Source organism: Meriones unguiculatus, chromosome 8 (assembly GCF_030254825.1).
Source record: "Meriones unguiculatus strain TT.TT164.6M chromosome 8, Bangor_MerUng_6.1, whole genome shotgun sequence".
Classification (NCBI taxonomy): domain Eukaryota; kingdom Metazoa; phylum Chordata; class Mammalia; order Rodentia; family Muridae; genus Meriones; species Meriones unguiculatus.
In genome coordinates this window covers 28,379,275-28,403,865 of record NC_083356.1, presented here as the reverse complement: position 1 = coordinate 28,403,865, position 24,591 = coordinate 28,379,275, and the positions used below count along the sequence as shown (strand labels likewise).

Below are 24,591 nucleotides of genomic sequence, written 5' to 3'. Positions count from 1 at the left end.
ATCAGGTTAACCACTCTCAGCTGGCCCAGTGCCCTCCTCCCCAAACCTAATTTCCCGAACTTTGCAGGTGTTCCAGGAAGCTGGCTCTCTTACCCCGTGGCTTTTAATTTCTTTTCATCTGCACCCGTGCAAATGTTACCACCACGAGTGTTTTCTAATCTTCTAGAAATTATTCAGCATGTCTTGAACATTGATTTCTACTTTAAAGTACTATGTGGTGATTCTTTTGGAAAGCCCCCTCATCATAGGAAGCTCGGGCCATGAAGAGAAGTAATGTCTGCATATTTTTTCTCTTCCCAGGGGTTCCACATCTGTTATTATGCATCACCTCCTTCCTGTCCCCTGTGATGTTGGCAGGCTTGAACACAGACAAATGAGAAAGCCGAGGCTCAGAATGCAGAAGCTATTTGATCGAACCGAGTATGTGCAAGTGGAAGAAATTCTGGGGCATCTTGACCCTAACTCCTCAGCCTATTTTCACTACCTTAGGGCCTGGTTAGGGTTCCCAGAGCAACATGCTGGGCTCCACTGATGCCTAGGCTGCCTTAGTGTCCATGGGCGTCGCTCTTCCTCTCTAGCTGGGCTATGCCTGTGTTTAAAGTCACAAGAACAGAACCACATGAAGGAAACATGAAAAAAGCAAGAGCCACTGACCTCCAGTGCAGAAAGCTCTCCCTGATAAGTGTCACCTGGCACCTGAGCCCTTCCCAGAGCTTGGAGCAAAGGTGGGCCTGATGACAAAGCAGTGTCTACCAGTTCTGCTTCAAAGCAGAAGGCTCTCCCTATGCCCCAGTCCTCCATTTATTATGTCTTCACATTTGAAAACCAAATTGAATAAAGTCCAGAGCCCAGAGTTCCCCCACATGCAGCACAAAAAGGACAGAACAAAGACAGGCAGACCTGGCCATACACCTGGACCTTGTCAGCTCGGCAGTCTGCATTGAGTCTCAACCACAGATGCACCAGACAGCAAGTGGGAATGCGGGCAGATAAGCATCCATCAGAGAGGAGCAGGAATACATGAGGGGACAGATAAGGAGAGCAGAGAGGGGACTGAGAGAAGTGAGATAAGATAGCCATGCACTGAGGTAGAGAACAAGTCAAAGAAAAATATTGAGAGGGGGTAGCAGATACAGAGGCACTGGGGCATCGAGAAAGGGACAACAGCAAAAGAGCTTAGAAGAGGGTCACAGAGACAAAGAGACAAAGGGAGAGGAAGACTGAGGACTGAGCCAAAGAAACACAGAGACTTACAGAACATACACAGGTAGAGAGACAGAGATGAGACATAGGGTAAAAGAAATATAGGCAAAGAGAGAGATGGGTAATGGGAGAAAGATAAACAAAGGGGGAAGAGAGAGAACAGAGAACAAAAGCATAGAACAGAAAGGCTGAAGAAGAAAGCCAGGATATATAGAGGAAAGAAAGGGAGGGAAGGAAAGAAGGGGGAAAAAGACAAGTGGGAGGGAGGGAGAGAGATGAGGAACAAGAGAGAGGGACAAGAGAGACAGACGGATTGGAAAAATAGGAACATCAAAGGACTAAAACAATGATAAATAGAGAAAGAAACAGACAGAGGAGGAGGCAGTAGGGTTACAGACGGAAAGAAAAGGAGGAGGCAGAAAACACACACACAGAGTGACAGAGACAGAGACAGAGACAGAGACAGAGACAGAGACAGAGAGCCATAGCACAGTGCACAGAACAAAGTCTGAAACTAAGCTATGAGGGAGATGTCAGCTGGGATGCCAGCTAGGATGCCCGCTGAGCTAAGGCAGAAGAGAGCAGCAGAATAGGCTGAGGCCACACACCACCAAAAGGCTTTCTGTCTCCTGCTCTGCTGGACTTGATACACTGCACTGGCAACAGCACAGTAAGCAAGAACTGATGGCCTTGGTAAAGACTAAGAGACCCAGGTTCTGGGTGAGCTAGCGGTGGTGAGCCTCACAAGCCAGACCCAAGCACTGCTCCCCCCTCACATAGTACTGTATGAACTCATATCAAGCTCTTAGCCTCTCTCTGACTCTTTCCCACCCACCCCCCAAAAAAATGGAAAAGCAAGCAATTTCTCTGGTTCTGTGAAAATTAATGGTTCTGAAACATCATGATTAGAGCAATGACTGGCTGGTAGAATGAGTAAATGAAATGTCAGTTAAGCAAAGTGCAGATGCACTACCTGGAATGAAGGAGGCAGAAGGCAGGTTACAGGGGCCACACATGTAAAAGAGAGCAGCCTGGGAAAGCAAAGCCAAGAACAAAGCTGGAGGGGAATATGGAGCTCTGAGTTCTAGTGCTGGGTCTGTCCCACAACTCTCTCCATCTCTAGGCTCAGTTTTCTCCTCATGTTGTGGTAATGAAACATGAAGATGAAACAATGCAGTTGCAGCATGAAAACATAAACTGGCATGCCCAACCTTCTGTTGGACCACACGCAGCAGAGCACAGCAAAAAACTATAAACTTACTTAACGTTTATAAGAGCCATAATATATTTGTGTGACTCAGTCACTTCATTCCTGAGCCTGGACTTTGCAGAGAACAATACAGCGATGCAATGCAAATAGGGACATGCCAGTATGGTCTCTGTTCCCATATTCTTAAATCAGCAGGGATCTGTGTATTGATCACATGAAGGGTCACCTGCTGAACTGAGAACCAACCCACTTAAGCATGATATATACAGCGAGCTACCCCATAGGCAATGAAGAAAACCCAACTTCAGAAACCAGATGGAGCAAACTAGTTAGAAAAGATGTGAGGTTCCCAGTCATAGTCCACTCAGAAAAGTCCATGGACCCTGAAGGAGTCCACTTCCTGCCATCCTCAATGTCTGACAGCAGAAGGGGCAATTGTCCCATTCATAGCAGAATGGACTCAGCCGCTCCCACCCTGGCTGATTCAGCTCAATGAACTGACACGTAGCAGTACCCACAGACTCCAACGCAGAACCCAGCAGTCAGTCCGGAAGTCCTGCTTGCTGTATTTTCTACCACACTGTGTCTCCAAAGACCTGCCACTTGACCAAAAGATTATTTCCACCCAGCAGGGGATGCTGTGCCCATCCTCTGAGGAAAAGCCCAGTCTCCATGGAGGGGGAAGATGGGAGTCCTGGGAAATAAGAGTTGTACAGGCTGCCCACACCCTCTAGGCACCTTTAAGCCAATGATGGCTATCCCAGGGAACTCTACCAAAGGACTATCTCCTTCCAGGTTCTAAGAGTAATCCAGTTCTAAAAGTAACCCAACCTAGAGATCCTTGAGGGCAAACTCTGAGAGTTCTTCAGCGCCTGATGCCTAAGATCTCAAGATTCTGGGTAGTGCTCCCACAAATGTTGACCCTGCAAACCTGGGAATGTATTTCTCTAAGTATGGCACACAAGGAATGCACACAGAGGAGAAAAACTTGTTAGAGTGAGACCCAGCAGACAACATGCCAACTCTGAAGAACAATGCCTGTGGAGGGTGACTGACTGGTGATAACTTTGTATGAAGCAGTATCAGGGTGAACATGCAAGGCACAGGAATACCTCATATCACAGGATGGACCTTGGCTTCAGTCCCTAGAACACCAGTTCCCTAAAGTGGCTGTGGCACATGTCCCACATGTCAACTCCTGTGCCTTCTTTCAGGATTCTTTTGACCTTATAGCCATTTCCTGAGATGCGCAGTGTTATTTCTGGTGGATAAATTAAGAGCTTGAGGTCTGAGAAGTCAAAACGTTATTCAAGGTCTCAGGCTCACAGAAATACCACAACCCAGATCAACTGTCTCCAAAACTGGAACAGAACTCTCTTCACCAGGCCTGCCTTATCTTGAGCCAACCTTGCCAGTGCAAAACACCTGCAGAATCTCAGAAGCTCAGTTTTCCCAGTCACGCACAATTGTCTGGACACGGCCTTCCAGGTAGCACCAGAGCTCATAGCATGCAAATATCAGTGCCTTTAGTGGGTTTGCTCCCCCCCTCTGCACCTTGGCAGATATATCTTAAAAAATTGTTAACCCTCCCATGCCCAGTAACCTGTACAATCTACTTGGGCTTCTCTGTCCCTTGACCATAGTAGTGAACTCAGTTGTATCCCTAGACATCTGACAAACTCTGGAGAGAGGTCTGTCTCCCAGTTACAGAGAACGCACTCTTAGGACTGTCAGTTACCACAGTGACAGAAGAAAGCTGGTGAGAGAGCCACCATATGCTGGGGTGAGGCCCAGCAGATAGAGGGACCTGTCTCTCAGGAGAAGATGGAAACTTCCTTCCTGCTGCTGTAAGAAATCAGAGTGATTCCTGAGAATATAAGCTATTTTAAGGACACGTTAAGCATAAGAACTGGAAAGGGGCCTGATTCAACATGTTCAGTGAGGGAAAACAGATGTTCAGAGAAGAATCCAGCTAGTCTTAAGCCGCCCTGAGTAGAAGCTAGGGCAGCAGAAGCCATGGTATCCTCATTTGAAGACGACATGATTCTAGACATAAAAGACTCGATAACAACAACAGCAAAATCAGAAGCCTTCAAGCTGGAGATGTAACTCACAGGTTAAGAGCACTGGCTGTTCCTGCGGAGGAACCGAGTTGGCTTTCCAGTACCCACGTTGGTAGCTCACAATAGTTTGTAACTGCAGTTCCAAGAATCAGACACCCTTTCCTAGATTCTGCGGTGACTGGGCATTCACGTGGCGCACTACATGCATGCCCGGAGGCACCCACAAAATAGAAATAAATGAATCTTTCTAAAACGTCCCTAGCCTTCGTATGGCAAAGACGAACAGAAACGATGGGACGTGGGCAAGCACCTTTTATGTGACTGTGTGAAATGAACAAGGTGCCTATGAGAAAGTCTATAGGATTATGTCATCAGCTAGGCTGTGGGTATACCAGGATGCGAAGATTGAAAAGTAATCTTCACTACATTCCAAGTGCACTGAAACAGAACTGCATTGCTTACTGAAAATATCCCACGATGGACAGAAGAAATGCGCGCTGTAAGAAGAGAGAGTGGGGTGGAGCCTGCCAAGAGTGTCAAGACCTGCCTGAGAGGAGGAGACAAGTCCCAGCTCTAAAAGAACCCTTGTCCAGGCCTTAAAAAATGGAAGCACAGGCCAGGAAGAAGGACTGTGAGCTATTACCAACCACTATGTGAGGGAGGGAGATTTGCAGACCTTGGCTTCCAGAGACACTCTGAACAGACGTGGTGTTACACAGATCGACGGCACAAATGAGACCAAGACATTATCTAAGTTTCTATGTAAAGTGTGAGTCCCTGGCACCAACTAGGCCTTCTGACCTCTAATCCAGGGATTTGGGGCCTGGAAACTATTACCTGTCTCAGAGGAGTGAAGGCTATGGCACTACATTTCTGGCCTTGTGTGCAGTTTGTTTTCAGGGCATGCAATGAACTAATACATGTATACCTGCCATGCACATGTACACATATAAACACACACACATACATGCACACACACATATGCACTAAGTGAAGAATTCCCATGCCCCAGCATTCTCTCCCTTTTCTGTGGAAGCAGCAATAACTGGCCAGTATAGATTATAAATACCTTTTCACCTGGAGGTCCCCTTCCACCTCGTTCTCCTTGAAGACCCTGGAGGGAAAAAGAGCAATGATACGCCTACATGTAGTTCACCTCTTTAAACATAGGACACTCTGATGTCTGTACAGTATTTAGCTCTGGGGATTTGCCAGACTCCACCTTCCTTCCAGGAGTGGACACTGTGCACATGGGTAAAAATGGCTTAACAAGCATCAGAGGTCTCCAGGTTCTATCCTGCTTCTTTAGGGAAAGGGGCTCTAGGAAGGTACATTTAAAGTTGTTCCCCTGCTGACTCGTGGGTACCATAGCCTTTAAAACCTTTTCTATTCTAAGAGAAAATTAACATTTAATGTCAAATGTAATGTTTCCCGTAACATTCAACCAACAAGCGCTTATTCTGTAGGCTTGGCTGGGAAGCCAGCTCCTGACACCCACAACGAGGAACAGAACCACCTCCCAGACAAGTGACTTTACTTACTGGAGCTCCAACTTGCCCAGCAGGTCCTGGTAGCCCAGGGGGTCCCTGAGGCCCCTGCAGAAGAGAGTCCACAAAGAAGGATGGGATGGAAAGAACAGACAAGAGCAGCAATGTTCTTTTTAGAAGGGCACAGTGCTTCCTACACTACGTGTGCTACACACACTGCCCATACAGGAGGTCCCCAGGCGACACTCCCTGAGCTCTGTTTCATCCTCCCTGGCTGTTCCTTCTACCTCCTGATGCCTGGTGAAGCATGATCACAGCCAGGCATGTTGAACTTCAAGGAAAGGTTAACAGCACTGCCTCTGCCATTATGAACCTACATGCAACAGTCCAACTTCCACTTGTCCCAAGTCCCTCGACCTTCTCATGATCTGACCCAGACAGATTCATGCCTTCCATATGTGCAACTGATTACTATGGTTGATATTTTCCAGTTGCCACATGGTTTGTGCAGCCTGGGTAAGTCCTGGCAAACAGGCTGCCAGAATTCTGAGCACAATCTGGCTGACCAGAAACTTCCAGTCAAAGGAACTTCCATATCAAACTTCCAGATATGCATATTTGTGTGTGTGTGTATATATATATATATATATATATATATATATATATATATATATTAGAAATCTACTAGAATAAAAAATGGGCATTCTTCTGTCAAAGCTGTCCCAACCTTCATAAACTACGCTACAGCAAAAAAGCAGTATATATTATCGCACACACACACACCACACAAAGACACACACACACACACCACAAAGACACACACAGAGACACACACATACACACACAGAGAGACACCTACAAGCTTTAGTGCTTCACAGATTTTAGTTGAAAACAGGAAATGAAAAAATGCCTGGGGCCATAAGTATGTAAAAGCTATATACATTACAATAACATCCAAATCACTGGCTACCAGGCACCAGTGGAAAAGGACAATTCCTCAAGTCTCTATTACTATAGGGAATAATTTTTTCAACTGTAAGAACCATTTTTATAAGGATGTAGGAAGAATTATATGTGTGTAGACATATGTATGAAGTTGCCTAAGAAAGTAGGCAGGAACCCATCCAAGCATCTCATCTATGCCTAAAGCAACTGAACTTGCACCCCCAATAATTGCCTGTACCCTGAGAACATCAACAGGTTCCACCTGTACTTACCCGCATGCCCACCTCTCCAGGCAGCCCTGGTTCTCCCAGCTCTCCAGGCTCGCCCTGCACAAAATCAACACATGGTCACAGCCAGCACAATGCACACCCAGGCACAGCAAAGTGGCTGCAAGATGCCTGGGTGTTCATTCCCCACAGCACAGAACTTATCAGGAGTGAGGTGATAGGAAGCTGAGTGGTGAAAACAGAACTTACTCTCATGCCTTTACTGCCGTCTCTTCCAGGGGGCCCAGGTGGGCCCAGGGATCCCTAGAAAGAAAGAGAATACCAGTCAGCATAGGATAAAGACAGAAATGTGTTAGTGGAGAATGCATCAGGCAGGAGGAAGAGGCTTGACCAAGAGAACAGGTTCCTTTACCGTGACTGTTTTCTGTAACTTCAAGAATGCTCTGGTGACAACAGTTCTCCATGCTATCGTTGCTTACAGAATCTTTTCATAGACAAATGCAGGGACAGCAGTGACACAGAGCACAGGGAGAGATGGGCACCAGCCCCTGGGAACCTCACAAAGAAACCCGAGTCCCGTATAGAATACACAGAAGTTGTTTGCTGTTAAACAGTGGCTAGGGCCAGGCTACTGTGCCAGGTTACTTTTACCATGGGCTCAGAGAAGTTCCAGGGTTAATCACACATGCTGAACAAAAAGCGGGAGCAAAGATAGACTTTGGTCAGCAAGTTTTATATCTATCTGGCATTTGGGGAAAATGAAAGAGTTCCATTGTTCTCCAGGTTCATTTGTCTATCCTGACATGAATACAATTAGGTGCATGTCTAACAGTCAAAGTTCAAGAGGAAGGGTTGATCTGAATGAACACTGAGTGTTCCTTTGGTCAGTTATTTTCTAGGACACGGGATCCCTGTGGACTGTCATTATCATCATCTTCCCTGGGGGAGTGCCACCATGGCAAGGTGTCCTTCCTTGGCTTCCATTTACCCATCAGAAAAATGGGGAGAAGACACCCTATTTGGTTCCCCAGGGATAGGAGGGGCTAATCTCTTCAGGTAGGGGTGAGTCCTGAACAGACAAAGCTTTGGCTCAATGCAAATGATTAACCACGATTAGGTCTTTCAAAAAAGAACCATCAGCAATAGTTAATCCATAACAATTATGATATATTAAAGAAACGACAAAGACACTGCGACCCTGGTCCATCATTATTGCATGTTTACCATGAGCCCAGTACTAGGTGCTCTGCATGCATCTCTGAATGTAACTCATCACCACAATCAACATTAATCTGCATTTCACTTAGCTCAGGAAATGACAGCACGAGAAGGTGAAATGTTTTGCCCAAAGCCACAGTATTTACTGTGGAGAGCTTGACTCAGGCTCCTAGAGAATGTCTTTCCATTTCTGCCGCAGCATCTGCACACACATCAGGCCAACAGGTTGCTTCACAATTCTACAGACCAAATACTATTACTCTCACTCTATATATGATCATCATGAAGCATAGAGTGGTCTCTTAGGATCCTCCAGAAACCCACATGTCATGATGAGAAAGGATGGAAGAGTCACTGCCTTAGTATGCCATCATAGTGCCTTCTCACCAGGGACCATGTCCTCCTCCTTCAGCCTCAGCAAATCCCACTGCACTAGAAATACTCCAGTCCCTTTACATCATGAGAGGTAGAATATCAGTGCAGGGCCAAGAGGCTGAAATGGGGGTCAAGCACAGAAGGAGATCAACACTCCATGTGCTCCAGCTGTCTCCAAGGCACGTGTTCCAGATCCTCACCTTTCACTGTTCATCCATTGGAAGTACCCCAGCTTCCTTAACTAGTCTATATCCCTCTATCCTATAATTAAATCAAAGGTTTTCCAAAAGAAAAACAACTCAAAAGAATAAGTACTTCCTCTTAGAAATTTCCCTCCAGGTTTCACTTAGAATGAGGTCTATCTGGACACTTAGCGCAGAGTTCACCCAACACACTGGTTACCCACTTGAAATAGCACGTCCTTTGAAAGACCAGCCTGTCTTCTGGCTTCTACAGGTTTGGATATCCTGTAGCTGAAAGCTGGGAAGAGGTGTCAGATGGGCTCCTGCCTTGGGAATACAGGTGAGGACATCAAGGGCACAGCTGGTCCAAGGGGTATCTAATAAAGGGAGCCAGGCTGATAACAGTGACAATGCCAGAGAGAATTCTGGAGAGTTCTGGAACCTTTGCCTATCCTCACAGTTGTCTCTTTTCTGGCTTGTTGGTTCTATTACACAGACACCCAGAGGAGGCCCTTATGACTCTGACCCTTCCATTATCTTGAAATTTTGAGATATGAAAACAAGAGGAAATTTCCAGTGTCTGATACAGCACAAGGACTATGCAGATGGTCCCTGGGCATCAACCCTTCCTAGAGCCCTTTGGCTTTTAAGGGAGGCTATAACAAACCCCTCTTTGTATAATAAATACTGAAGAATTATTTTCTAAGTCATATATGTAATAACTCCTCCCCTCTAACATATATGAGTTTGTGTGTGCTATTTTAATTTTTTTCAAATTAAAATTTATCATTTTTCCCTCTTCCTTTCATCTCTCCAACTCTTTCCATGTAGCCCACCTCACTTTTTCTCAAATTAATGGCTTCTGTTTCTTTGTTACATAAATATATGATTGTACTTGCATGTATGTGTGTGTGTGTATGTGTGTGTGTTCCTTAAAACCTGCTCAGTTTATACAATGCTACTTGTATGTATGTGATTTCAGGGCTGATCATTTGATGTTGGAAAGCTCATCTCTGGGGAAGACAATTTCTCCCACTCCCAGCATGCCTTGGTTGCCTGTTGTTCTTCATTTAGATTTGAGGCCCTATACGTTTCCTCCCTGCCATGTTAGCATGTCTACTGGTTTAGGACTTGTTTATGCAGCTACACTGATCAGACCTTTGTGGGTGCAGCTTGTCTGATATTTCTAGGAGATGCAATCTCACAGCAAGCTTCCTGGACATCTGACTCTTAGAATCCTTTCTTCCTTAACGACCCTCTAGCCTTAGGTGCAGAAGCTGTGTTACAGATGCATCATTTGGGATTGGGTGCCACTAAATCGCCTCTTTGCATTCTGATCTCTTGTGGTCTATTGTGATGGTCTCTGTCCGGCTAGACTCTGGAGTAAGATGTGTGTGATCTGCCTGGGTTGAGGCTGGATGTGATGTGTGAGGGGCCTGTGGATTGGGAGGGGCAAGGTTACATGTTTATACCAGTAAGATAACCAAGCCAGAAAAACTCATCTAACCTGACCAATTTCCATCCTGAACTTAAGTTATCATGAGATCCAGATCTTTCATTATATGGACCCATTCTTAGGAAAAGCAAAGTTGAATGGGCCCAGATACATCTTTTATGTTCTAGGGCCCCATAATCTGACACCATAAAACACTGCCTTGCCAACACAGTATGCCTTCCAAAGTGTTACACATAGATTCACCTCCAGATGCCCTGGGAGTCTGTGAAAAGAAAAAAAAAAAAATCACAGCCCAAAACCAAGCTGTTAATGTGCCATGAAGATTATCACTGAACTTCTCCCATTCCTAGTCTCCTTGTTTGTAAGATAGCTGCTTGCTGCTTTCAGTTCAAAATGAATGCACACATATTTTATATGCCACAAAATATTATAGAAGCTGAGCATATATCTCGATGGTAAACACTTGCCTGACACATGGAAAACCATGAGCTTGACCACACTAGCTCTATCTATCTATCTATCTATCTATCTATCTATCTATCTATCTATCTATCTATCTATCTATCTGCCAGTCTTTCCCCTGTTGAAAACTAACAATGTTTCCTTCTCTATGCTTAACAAACTGACCAGCTAAGAGTGGGAAGACAAGAGGTCTGAGAATTAAAGTTAGCTTGGATATACAATGAAACCCTACCCCCCCCCACAAACACCCAAATAAAATAAAAATTTTAAAAAAAATATAGCTGCCACAACCACAAAGAGAGTCAATAAAAAGTGAAGAAATGGAGGCTGCCCTGGAATTGGTAAGGTCGGCACAGGAAGACTTCCAAAAGGAAGTTATTGGATTTCTACAATAAAGTGTCCAATAATACTTCAAACCAGAGCAGGCAATGTAGGGAAAGAAAAAACAAGCAAGAGAAAGGTCTGGACTTCCATGTGTCCTTTGTGGTCTGTTAGCTTAGCAGGGTAGCACATTCCCTCCCCAAGTCTGACTGCCTATGTCCTATTAGGGTTCATATGTTGAAACCTAACCCATGCAGCAGAATACAAGGTCAGGACCCTAGGAAGTGGAACTACGAGTCTCACAAAAGAGGCCCAGGGGAGATGGTTGATTTCTGCCATGTCAGGACATAGCCATATCTGCCATTCATGAAGTACACATCCTTCAGCTGACACCAACTGCAGGCATTGCCTTCCCAGACTTCTCAGCGTTTACACAGTGATCAATACATTTATGTTGTATAAGAATTAGCTATTTACGGTTGACAGATGCTGAAAAAAGAGCAGCCATTGGTAGGTTCCTGATACCCCAATGGATGACGCCATATCTGTGTGCATATGGGCAGAACTAATTGGACTCAGTGGATTAAAATGGATGGATGGATGGATGGATGGATGGATGGATGGATGGATAAAGGTTGGAGGGAGATGTGTGATAGGAAGATCCTGGAAAGAGTGGATATAACCAGCATACATTGTATACATATATAAAAAAAATCAAAGAATAAATTAAAATTTACCCCACCCACTTTTTTATAGCAGCAGTATTGAGCTAAAATATGTTTCCTCCTGTGTCTTGAATGCTTCTTCCTGTGTCTATTCACTGCAGAAGGCATGATACTGGGAGGAATCCTGCTTCTGGTCCAAGGGTGGCCAGGTAATGCTTTCAAGACAGGAAACTTCAAACCGAGCAAGGTGTTACTGCCATTTCGCCTGGGCTTTCTAAGCTTGCACAGTTCACCTTTTAACGAGGAAATCATCACTTGGTCTGTTTGAAAAAATTGCAAATGGATAGTGCACATACATGCATTGAAATAAGATATACACGGCTGCTGGAAAAGAGATATTCCCAATCCCATGCCTAAAATTCTGACCCAGATTTGCAGCTTCGACTCCAAGTCTGGACTTTGACTTCTCTGTCCCATAATTATTCAAAAGACAATATCTAGCAAGACGTTACTCATACACCTACATCCACTTGTCAGCATCCCAAGCCTTGGGGACTTCAGCACTTCACTGAGCACGTGTAGTTACTGGATGGAAGATGTCTCTTGCTTTCTTGGAGAGCTGACTGCCTCAGCTCATTTCTAAATGCTTCCAGCTAGAGGAACTATGCCAGTGCTATTCTTCATCTATCTGCCAGCACACATGCCAAGAGAGAAAAGTATTAGAAACATTCTAGACAGTGGCCCTCAAAGTGAGGGGATCTTGGGCTGGCACTTACAGTACTGCCTGGAACCTACATAGGCAGCCATGTTCCCTAAACCACAACAATGTTAATGAATGAGATACTCCAGGATCTGACTAGTTGATTTAATAAATCTTTCAGGTTGTTCTTTGCTGGCTTAAGCACAGACAAATACAGACTATGGAGTCAGAAAACATGATCTCATACCCAACCTCTGCCACATACACTGGTAAAATCACCAGTTCCCAAGTTCACTGTAAAATAAGGATAAGAATGTCCAACTCAAAAGTTAAGCTAAATGGTGTATGCAAGAATCCTGGGAGTAAGGGCTTATAAATGTTTGATCCTACCATTACTCTTAGATGTCATGTGACTTGTTTTATATACACTGAAGAAAGGACTGGACCTCTACACTGGCACCTTTGTGATCTTTTCAGCAAACACTCCCTCAGATTTCTGGGGTCTTAGAGGCTGCAGAATTCCTTTTGGGGTAAAGAGGGTGGAGCACAGGAGTGCTCTGGCATTCTACATCTGCCAACCTCTGAGGAGAAGAACTTATTAGTGTTAAGGGTATAAAAGATGTCATTTGGTATTAAAAATGGAACACCACTGGTGTAAGAGTAATTATCCATAATGTTCATGAGCTCTTTCCAAAAATATAAGTCATTTATTTTCATTAGTTCATTTAATCCTTGTAAAAATCCCATCTGGTTCTAGTATTATTATTTTTGCCAAGCCACAGAGAAGAAAAGCGAGGATTACAGAGGTGAAGTCATGGTCCCTTGTCATGCAGCTGCTAAGTTGGTGAGCTACAGGCCTAGGACCCAGTGAATCTGTGCCTAAGATCCTCCCACTTAACCTTGCCTAACACAGTCTGGGAATCCAACATTTACCTTTCCCATGTAGGCTCTCAACCTCTGGCTTGAAGCCCTTCATCTTATGATTTGGCAAGCACCTGGGTGTCAGATGAAGGGGGAGGGAAAATTGATGACTTCCTCTATTCCTTTTCAGTCCTGGCCTCTGAGATTCTTGAAGCTAAATGTCTCCAAGGTGCCCTTCAGCACCACAGATAGTTCCTAATGTGCCTTTGTTTATTCTTTCAGCATTTGCCTTCAGCCTGCAAGACTATGTGAAAGCATACAAACAGCCCAACTAATTTTCTTAAATCTTTTAATTTTTGTAAAATAAGAAGAAACTTGGTTATAGATTTCTAACTCAATAACCATGTAATAATGCACAAGCACAATAATAAAATGGCACTAATTAACTTCAAAGTTTCATACAAATATAATTTGCATCTTCCTGTTTAAAAGCTCTATAATGAAATCTACATGGAAAACAAGCTGATTTATATACAGAACAGTTTTAAGAGCCAAGAATTCTTACATACCAACATTTCATTCAGAAAGGGACAGTGAGTGAATGGACATGTGTGTACCAGAGATACACAGCTTGTGGTGCCATAACCTATCTGCTCTATTATCTTGGACACAGCCTAGACTCCCTCAGAATGTTTGCAAATTAAACACTGGATTGTGTTGAAAAGATAATCAAGAGGTGGTGTCATGAGTTTTACCATTACAAGCTACTGTGTCTCTAGACAATGTGCAACCAGCATTCTAGACAAAAACCATCAGAACTGGTCAACAAATATGCATAGCTGCCAGAGAGAAACAGAAAATTAAAGGTGTACCCATGAATCCTTTCTCAGACACTCCTTGAGAGACCCGTTGTCCACTCAGCTGGAGAACTCGAAACAACAGTAAGCTGAGTTACATATATCTTACAGAATGGTTTGAAAAGTGACCAAATACTCTATTTCTGGCCATTCATTATTTTCCTAATCATGATTTTGCAGTGTGGGACTGGACTGCATTATTCATGTGTAATTTTCATTCTGTAACCTGACTTCATCATTTGTTTCTAGTCACATACATAAATTATTCACATGTGTTTCTAGCCTCACTTATAAAGTCTGCTCGGGTATGTAAGCATGCATTTCTTAATGCTTCTTAGAGTATGAACACAGAAAGGAAAGTTCTGATGGGCACTCCCTAGGACCTCTTCCATATTTTTATAGGTCAGATCCTGGATGATATAATCATCCCTATTCAAGGGGCTGACATAACCCATCCCAGGGCACAGCGGCATAGGATCTGCTCCCATTAGAACCGGAGCTCCAGTGACATCAGTGACACACATGCACACCATGAAGTCTCACAGATTTCTCTCAAGGGCAACTGCATCATTCTGAACACATTAATAATGAACTAAGAGCCACTAGTGATGTATCAATGTCGCATTAAGGAAAAGAGAAGCAATTCCTCTTGGAGTGATTTAACTAAGAGCAAGCCCATATTTGATTCCTTGACTTCTCTCTCTCCCTGTGTTTTCTGCTGTTCCCTGTCTGTTGTATTAATCTGAATCTATGCCTGCCTGCCTGCCTGCCTGCCTGCTGTCTAGTGAATTTGTCTGTGCCTGTGTGTGTCTAACAAAGGGCTTTGTTCTGTATTTATTCAACAGCACAGAAAGCATCACTGGGTTGGGAACGGTATACTTTACAGAGGTCTTAAACAGAGTTTTACAAGGGATGAAGTTACTGACTCCAGCTGGCTCCAAATGCTATCAGTGATGCTTGTATGCTGTCTTTAACATTAAATATGGATATTCATTTTATATGGCTTCAATGTATTTTCTGTTTTCCACATTTAATACCATAACATGCACACACACAAAATGAATTACTCTGGGCGAGGAGCATAGGGGGAAAAATATCAAGTCTAAGATCACAGCTATATATTATGTTAGGTTGTAAAAAACTGATTATATGGGAAATCCGAGGCAAGTAAGATAAGTTGTTACAGTCTCCTCTTAAAGGCAGGTTAAACAGGCTGATCACTCAGCAGGACGGCAGTCTTAAGTGATCTGAAAGTGGATTATTAAGTTAGTTTGTGAGGTCCTAGCAAAAGTTTCAGTCCTTTAGACTTTAAAAGGTATTTTCAGAATAATGGGAATATGTTGCCACAGGCAATGAGTGAAGTGGCATGCTTAATGGCTCTTTGCTTTCATGTCTTTATCGATGGCCGTCTTAAGGGTTTCCTTAGAGAGTAAGTTGCACATCCGCCAAGGTCTGCTCTGCTGTGGCTGTTATGTAGGAAGGAAACAGGCTAGAACTTTCATAGCTGGGGAACAGCTCAGCCCTGCCACACACTCCAGTCCCCTGGCTGTCCTGTCCAATCACCCACATCAGCTCTATCTCTCAACTCCCCCCACCCCATTTAAGTCATGTCTTGACTTATTCCCAAATTCCTCTTGGATCTATGTTCTTCTTGCTATTTGAGCAACTTCGGCCTCCTGACCACACAGAGACTTTCCACTGGTTCCTTATCACAGCACAGAAAGCCTAAACATACTTTGATATCTGATGTCCTACCTGGAGGTCCTCAGGTAGTTTCTCTGGTTCTTCCTCCATTTTGGCTGAGAACCAGAAGTCACTCTCTACCCTAAGCAAGACCTCCTCCTGTTATGCACTCTACTGGGGAGTGCTAACCAGGCCTCTACTTGTTCAGCACTGTTAGACTGACTGGCCAGTTCTTCAGTAGACTGTTCTTTGGGTCCCCCAAACACTTGTTCTCTGCTTCTCCTTTCAACCAACATTTCGTGATCCTACCTGCTCCCCCTTCTTACTGTGTCTATATTTGTTTCTACCACCCAGCTCAGGGGCCACACAGAAGCCAGGCCTACAGCCAAGGGGCTTCTCCCCTTTCACATCCATGCAAGGATAACATAGCTAGACACACCTCCCACAAATCCACCCCTGAGCCCTGGAGAAATGTGATAAATGGGGGCTCACCTTCTCACCCTTTTCTCCTTGGATGAAGGGTCCTCTCCCCTAGAGAAGGAAAGCAGAAGTCAAAGCTTTACTGAGGGGACATCTCAGTGTGGCATTACCCAGAAGTTCAAGTAACTGGATAGTATCTCCCAAACTCTGCCTGGCACCTCTGAAAAAGATGCGGATCTTACTCACTCAGTGTGGGTTCTCATAAGTGTCTTCTCATTTAATTTTCCAATAATCTAACATTATAGGTGTTATTTTTGTTATTTTTCATAACAGCCTTATCTGGATATAATTTGCATACCATATAATTCACCTTTTCAAAACATCTAATTAAACGATTTTAGATTACTTACAGAGTTATACAACAATAATCACAGCCAATCTCAGAAGGTTTTCAAAAAAGCCCAGCCCACTGGCATCTGCTCCCTAGGCAGAAACCAGCCCTAGGCAGGTTTCTTTTGTAAGCAGCTGTAATAATGTCTCCTCAATGATTGCCTCCTCTCACTCAGCAAAGTCCAAGGTTCACTCATGTTGAACCCCATAGCACAATTTCTCTTGTTGTGGACTAATATGGGAATGTACAGACCCAGCACACTTAACTTACTCATCCTTTTTACTATGGTCACTAGGCTGTTTCTACTTTATTAGATCTAGAAGGCTATGCTCCCAGAGGCTCCAGAAGCAATGTAAAAAGGCTCCCATTTTGCTGTATCGCTGTTTGCTCTGGCTTTCATTTGGAGTGAAGTAAGCAAGGTTTTAGCCACTTCTGTGTCCATTTATCCTTTGAATTCTACCAATTGTGTGCCATGCATCTTGAGGTTCTGTTGTTGGTTGCTTATGTTTATTAGTATATACCTTAAAGAAACTGACTTTTCTATCCAAAAGTTCTCTCTCTCTCTCTCTCTCTCTCTCTCTCTCTCTCTCTCTCTCTCTCTTTCTTTTACAAACTGTTCTGTTGTAAGGTCCATTTTTGTCTGACAACAGTATGACCATTCCAGGTTTTTGTTTGTTTGTTTGTTTGTTTTTCCAATTTCAAAATGTATATTTTTCAATCCCCTCTTCTATGTGTATTTGTGTGTCTGACTGCATGTGTATGTTTGAGTACACATGCATGTAGTCTTGATGGGTATAGAACTCAGGGCCTTGTGTCTGCTAGGCAAGCACCCTACTACCGAGCCACGCTCCCAGTTCCCTATTTGTATTCTTGAATGTATAACTCCTCTAGACAGGATAGTAATCAGACATTTTTATACCTTGTCTGAAAGACTGCTTTATAGTTGATCTACTTAACACACTTGTTAATAATGCTATCATTGACAAAAGTAGATGTATATCCACTAGCATAATCATGTGAGTGTCCAGAGTAAAGGGGACACTACAAAATAACCAGTTTCATGCATCAGAAGGGTACTGCTTTGGAAGAACAAAATTCTAGGGATGGACAGAGTGAAAGGCAAGGGGAAAGAATACTATGGCCATGTCCAGTAGAGAAGGCTTCATCCCAAGGCTCAGACGTACTCAGTGCATGCATTCACCAGGCTGTCAGCCCACATTGCTGATCAATATGACCAGGCTGGGATGCAAGGGGGAGCCCTGGGCCTCCCACACCAGCCATGTGATCCATCGATATGAGAAAGCAGCATCTGACTTACAGTGTCTCCTTTCTCTCCCTTGGGCCCAGGAGCACCCATTAGTCCAACAGGTCCTGAATCTCCCTGAAGGGTTAAAAACAAAAGGAGCGTTAGGTCAGATCCTCCCCAAAGCTCTCCTTGACTTCCGTACTCACAGGCTGCCCACAGCCAACTTTGCCCCAGTCCCCCAGAAGAACTGAAGTCATCCTGGGTGAATGCATCATGAAGTCACCTGTCCTACCTTGAAAGGAAGTGAAGCACCTAAGTTAAATTCCCTCATATTTCTTGACTTGATTCACAAATCACCGGGCCTTGCCAGACCTGAGCATTCGTATACAGGGCCTTTGTGTGAATGCTTTATCCTGGTGTCAACCTGATGCAGAGAAGGTGTGTACGAATACCATGGCATATAAATTCAAAATGAAGGAAGGCAGGAAGCAGTAAGAATGAGAGACAGAAAGCACAAGGTAGGATGGGACGAGGAGGTGATATGGAGAGGAGAGGAGTACAGTGTTCATATATGATGAGAGAATTCTACATGCAGAAGCAGAAGGAGCACACAGAAGCAGAGGAGCAAAGAGGCACAGCTGTCTCTATGTCGTTGCCACTGTACTCAGTCCCAGACAAGGTATGAGTTATGCAAAAGTAAAGAAGCCCATGCATTGATCATTGGTACCTCCCACCCCCATCAATGTTCCAAGACCAAAACAGTGATGGAGAAAGTAGCATGCTGGAGGATGGGGGAGGAGTAAGAGGCTGCGTGCAACCAAGGATGGAGTACTATACGAGAGCACGTGGCTTTGTGCAATTGCTGAGTTTGCAAACTTTGTGCACAAGAAATTTATATACTTTACACAATTTAAATATTTCCTAAAGGCAGAGTAAGGTGATGGATCACTGTGAATTCGAGGCCAGCCTGGTCTACAAAGCGAGTCCAGGGCAGCCAAGGTTACACAAAGAAACCCTGTCTTGAAAAACCAGAATAAAAAACACAGACAGACAGACATATAATTCCTAAATCCTAAGTCTTAAATGCTTCTGGAACCAATCAACTTGCAAAGACTGATGCAGAATTAACCGACTTGGGGAGTTGAGCCTGTTGGAGCACATAAGTTGTGGACCTGATCCTGAGCAATTCTGCCTTTCGTTCTATAAACTTTCAAGCTGAGAGGTTTGGTTCTGGGCAGGTCAGAGCCTCACAGCTTGAACCTCATGACATTTGTTCGTACTGCAGCACCATAAACAGCTCCAAGGCAATTCTGAGGTTGGTGGACAGTGATCTAACATACCCCTGCTATGCTTCCATGGAAGTTAAACAAGGAACACTGTTCCATTCAAGTACTGACCTTCTGACCAGGAAGTCCCACAGGGCCAGCAAAGCCCCTTTCACCCTGCAGGAAGAAAGGCAAGAAGAAACAATCAAAGCCATATATTAAATCTCCCATCTTCCATATAAGCAAATCATCACTCCATGGGCTCTAAAACTAGTCTTATGCTAAGTCAGGCTGGTCATAGAGTTGAAGAGAAAACTGCTGAATTCAGCTGAGAGTCCTGTTCTCCAAATGCAAACCTACATGGACAACTTTCCCCATAATCTCTCAGTGCAGCCACTGGAAGCTATAAACACACTCCAGAACAGAAAGAGAAATGGCCCGTGTTCTCCTTCATACACAGGAGCCAAAGATGTCACACACAAAAACCAGAGAGTAGAACAGGGGTTCTAGGCTGTGAAGTCAGGAAATGGAGAGAGCACTGGTCAAAGGGGTCAAGTTTCAGTTAGATAGAAATAAATTATAGGTATTTGAGGTGACCAAAGTTCTTTATCTTGATTCACCATTCTGCATAGAAGAGGCAATTAGAGCATCTTTTTGTACCTTATAAATAAATAATATGATTTATCAATAGATAATATAAATGAATAAGAACAAAGTAATTTTATGAGCTGTTATTTTATCTAAATATATAACTTAAGTTAAAAGGGAAATGATGATACCTGTTATCGATTTATACTACAATCATTTACTTTAACATCAAGCATGACACATCTAAAGCAATTTCTAGACATAGACTGCATTCAAATTTTAAACTGTGTGAGATATTTTTAGTGTGTTTATACATGATCCATATGCTGTGGCCACCTGTAATATTGCCAAGCTAGAAAATAAACACATGGTTCTTATGTTATAAATACAGATAACAACACATTACTGGACCATTTGCACCTGATCCCATCACTAAAAGCAATGAACTAGAACTCCTGTTCTAGTTTGCTTTTCTGTTGCCAAAAAGCAACTTGGAGAGAAGAAAATTTATTTCACCTTACACTTCCAGGTCACAGTCCATCAGTGTGGGAAGTCAGGGAAAAAACACAAGCCTGAAAGCAGTTACAGAAGCCAAGACCATGAAGGGATGCAGCTTGCTCCTCTTGGCTTACTCTGTTGGCTCACTCTATCTATCTATCTATCTATCTATCTATCTATCTATCTATCTATCTATCTATCTATCTATTTTGCATGACTGTCTTGCCCACAGGTGTGTCTGTGTATCTGGTATTGACAGAAGCCAGAGGAAGGACTTGACTGGGACTGGACTCACAGATGGTTGAGATCCACCACAAGGATGCTGAGAACCATACCCTGGTCTTCTGGAAGAATAGCCAGTGGTCTTAACCACTGAGCCATCTCCCCAGCCCTTTACCTTCCCTGCCACAACAACCATCAATCAACATCAATCATCAATGAAGACATTGCCCCATACACATACCAAATGGCTAACCTCACGGAGGCACTTCCTCAATTGAGGTCCCCTCTTCCAAAGACTGATTGGTATGACTCTGTTAATGGGTTCCCATTTATTTCAGAGCAATCACAAGTGTCCTCAGCATATGCCAGTGAGTATAAATATTTCTGTGTACTTAGGACCTCCTATAAAGTCCATCAGAATGCCTTGGACACTGTTCATGTCCATCACCATGACTGATGACAAAGATGTAAGCAAGGGCCCAAAGAAATAGTTGACACCACATATCAACTGAAGTGAAAGACTTGAAAAGTTGGACACAAAGTGCCTACAGCCAGAACTCTGATTCATAAAGAGGACTGTGACTCCATGGGCCTCATCCTGTGTTCTTACAGACACACAGATGCATTAGACAGGAGCCTCACCATCTTCACAGGTGGGCAGGCCTATTTTCCAGATGGAGTGAGTAGGTCTTCTTGTTCACCTGTTCCTGAGAAGATAGTTAGGGTGACCCAGGTCTTAGGATCCCCTCTCCCTAACTGGACAGCAGACCAAGACTTACAAAGGCCATTCTGCTGGTCTTAAAATTATAGCATGCAACACAGTGTGAAGGACATAGCAGGTGTTCATTGTCTATGGCCAGAAACTAAGACTGAAGACTTGAATAAAGGTATAAGTTATCAGGTGATGGCACCCAGAAAACGAGGCTGAGCATATTGAAAAGCTCAATCAATAGAGTCCCATTCTGCGAAGGGGATGTGAGGAAGTGTGCCATTCTCCCCCACCCCATCTGTCCATCCTACTATCCATCCATCTTTTCAGACTATGTATCCATCAATTCAATCATTATGTAAGAGCTGCCTCTATGTCAAGATGTGCAGTAGCCCCCAGCACACAGGCAATATTCAATCTCTGTCAACTGTATCTTAAGATTTTATAGAAGAAAAATAAAAACAAAGAAAATATTTTCAGTCCAGTATGTATATAAAAGCCTGGGAAGAGAAAGAAATATATATATATATATTGTAGAGAAGATGGTTTTGGATAGTTATCGAACAGCAGTAAATGGCAAGGGAAGAAAGGAAGCATGGACGCAGACACAGACATCATGCTCATCAAAGAGTTGATGACCATGCTTTGGAAGAAGAGCAAGTGTCAGCCAGGGAACTCTGCTCAAAGAAAGGAAAAGGTGTTTCATGCAGAAGGTTAGGTATCTTCAAATGGCCAAAGGTGAGAGAGATGAAGGCCCCTGAAAGACACCAGCAGTTTTTAATCCGATGTTGTAACTGAGAGAGAGACTGAGACATGAGATTAGATTCACTGTGGATGTCAGATGTGTCACACAGGATGGGGAGGAGTGGAGAGGGATCCATAAACCATGCCAAGCAGGTCAGTGGAGAACCAAGCACTGGTGAGTTAGAGCGTAAGAAGACAATTAGCAATCAGAGAGAATGGGATCCTCAGCAGGGACCTCATGAGACCCACCCAGACACAGGCCTGAATCCAAGGGAAAGAAAGCATTTGCTTGGTTGGGGTGGGTTTGGCTGTAACTCCTGTCTCTGCACAGTGTCAGGAGAGCAAAACCTCCCCCCACCCTTTCTCATGGGAGCTCTACCAGAAAGTGGGACTCAGGAGGATGTGAGTTTAGACAGCTGCTTCTGAGACATTACTGGCAGGCAGAACAGATTTGTTCACAGGCTAAGGCAGCCTGAGCCTGAGCCTGCAACTGCCCAGCCTGAGTGTGCTGGTCTTATGTTCTCACTGCTTCTTCCCTAACCTAGGAACTAGGCATGGAACGTCCTAATGCCACCTACAGCCTGAAAAAAAAAATCAAAGCTCAGCATATAACTAGTGTTTATCAAGTTGAACCAGTACATGGTGACTTCACTTGACGAGGAGATCCTTAGTGATCCATATCTTCCCAGGAGCCTGGCTCTCTGCATAGAACAAGAAGGGCTGGAGTGTGTGAGGGTAACAGTGAGGGGGAAAGGAAAGGGAATAGTTATATTGGCTAGATTGTTACTGTTGCTCAGATATCCAGAAGTGTCTGATCCAGTTATCTTCATCTCTCATTTCACTTGGGTCTGGGTGTCGCTAGTACTGGACAGAGCCTCACTGCCCTTCAGTGTGCTGGAGCTGTGCAGATGGGGACAACCACATATAGTGGATTAAGACAATGGGGGGACCAGTTCAGAAGCTCTTCACTAAGACTATTCCAAGACAGTCCTACTCCTTTCCAAGCTTGTTCTTTCTGCTCATAACAGTGTGGTGTGAGTGTGTATGTGTGTGAGTGTGTGTATGTGTGTATGTGTGTGTGCGCATGCACACTTGCATCACCAGTCTATAGACAAAAAGCAAATAAATGAAAGCCTTAGGTACACACAAAGAATTTAGTGTGTCTAGTGGAATGGAGGTATGCATTTTTGCAAGCATGAAGCACTTTGTAAAATTTAAAACAACCAAACCTTTATTCATAAACACACACACCCCAGGCACCTAACGACATATATTCAGGTTAGTGAGTATGGCTAACAGAACAAAGACAGTGTTGGCATAAGTCACAGCCAGAGAGAGCCCAGGAGCAGATTATTAGCTGCAGGGAAACATTAATTAGAGCTAAGCCTGAGAGTCTCTCTTCCCAGAATGCACAAAGGTGAAGAAACAGACATTCCAGGGAACACACGATGAGCCAAAGGCCTCTGTGAGCCTGGGGCCATCCTGGTCTGGTAGGCCAGGTGTGATGGGAAGCTCCCACTTTGTCTCACTGTCAGAGCAGTCCTGCCAGCCAGCCTAGCCTGCTGCACTCAGCTTGGACCTGAGGGTAGACTATGGAACTGAGGGTGGACTACCTTTTCTCCAGCTGGGCATGAGCAGTTGATGGTCTTCAGGAATCCAATCTGTTCGCTGCCGGGGGTGGGCAGCTGCGGAGGTGCAGGTGGAGGCTCTGTCACCACAGTCACCTGGCACTGGAAGGAAAGGTCAAAGGGTCAGAATCTGAATATTCCCTGGTGAGAACCATAATCTCCGGGACTATGAAGGAATTAGGCAGGCAAAGAAAATCTAGGAGCTCCTGGAGATACATTGGTCTCTAACTCTCCCAAGGCCTTAACATGGACAGGCTAGGCAGCCAAGCCCTAGACACTGGGCAGCTCGGCAACCTGGAGGAACCATTTCACTCCCTTGGCCTCAGTGTTGCTCATGTAGGATGGAGACAAGGGTATGTCCTTTATCAGCTTCTGAGAAGGAGGGAATGACATCACATGGGGAAATTTTCATCTTACAGTCTCATACTTATATAATCCCTAGCCTTACCCCTCCTCTTTCTGCCCTCCCTATATTTTCTCAGCTTCTATTATCTCCCTTCTTTCCTTCCTTCTCCTTCTCTCTCTCCATACCCAGCTCTCCATACTCCATACTCCAGGAACCTCCAGATCCCCAGCCCTGTGTGCTATAGGAGTGCTGAGAAGAGCACAGGAATGGAGCCCTTACTGTGTCCCTGAACCTGGCACTGAGTATGGAGCTCACCTTTCAGCTCTAGGAAGCAGCCTCCATTCCAACCCTATCATTCAAGCATAGCTTGGAACTGGGATTTAGTAGAGCAATGGTGAAAAAATGGGGTGTGAGAAGTGGGTGATAAAGTCTTAGGGGAGCAGACCCTGTATACAGAGGCCTAGTGGGTTCAACTCTTGGCTCTGGAGCTATTAGTGTTCTGTCGATGATGCTGCCTATCCTAAAGCATGGTAGTTCCCCCTCTGTAGAGCAACAACTGCGTCAGTCCATTGGTGACCTTCTCCTCAGGGAACCCTCCAACCTCTGCCTTCTACACTTC

The 24,591-nt window shown here is 44.3% G+C and overlaps 1 protein-coding gene across 2 annotated transcripts in view; it reads right to left on the bottom strand.

Moving 5' to 3' along the window:
- The window catches only part of Col22a1 (collagen type XXII alpha 1 chain), a 231,665-nt gene that overhangs the window by 144,478 nt on the left and 62,596 nt on the right, over positions 1 to 24,591 (bottom strand). For both annotated transcript variants that reach the window (XM_021652125.2, XM_060389316.1), the window contains 8 exons: positions 23,612 to 23,728; positions 19,370 to 19,414; positions 18,045 to 18,107; positions 16,408 to 16,446; positions 7,385 to 7,438; positions 7,181 to 7,234; positions 6,018 to 6,071; positions 5,546 to 5,590 (listed from right to left, as the gene is read on the bottom strand). In XM_021652125.2, coding sequence (XP_021507800.1) covers positions 5,546 to 5,590; positions 6,018 to 6,071; positions 7,181 to 7,234; positions 7,385 to 7,438; positions 16,408 to 16,446; positions 18,045 to 18,107; positions 19,370 to 19,414; positions 23,612 to 23,728 — 471 coding nt within the window. The remainder of the gene's footprint in view (positions 1 to 5,545; positions 5,591 to 6,017; positions 6,072 to 7,180; positions 7,235 to 7,384; positions 7,439 to 16,407; positions 16,447 to 18,044; positions 18,108 to 19,369; positions 19,415 to 23,611; positions 23,729 to 24,591) is intronic.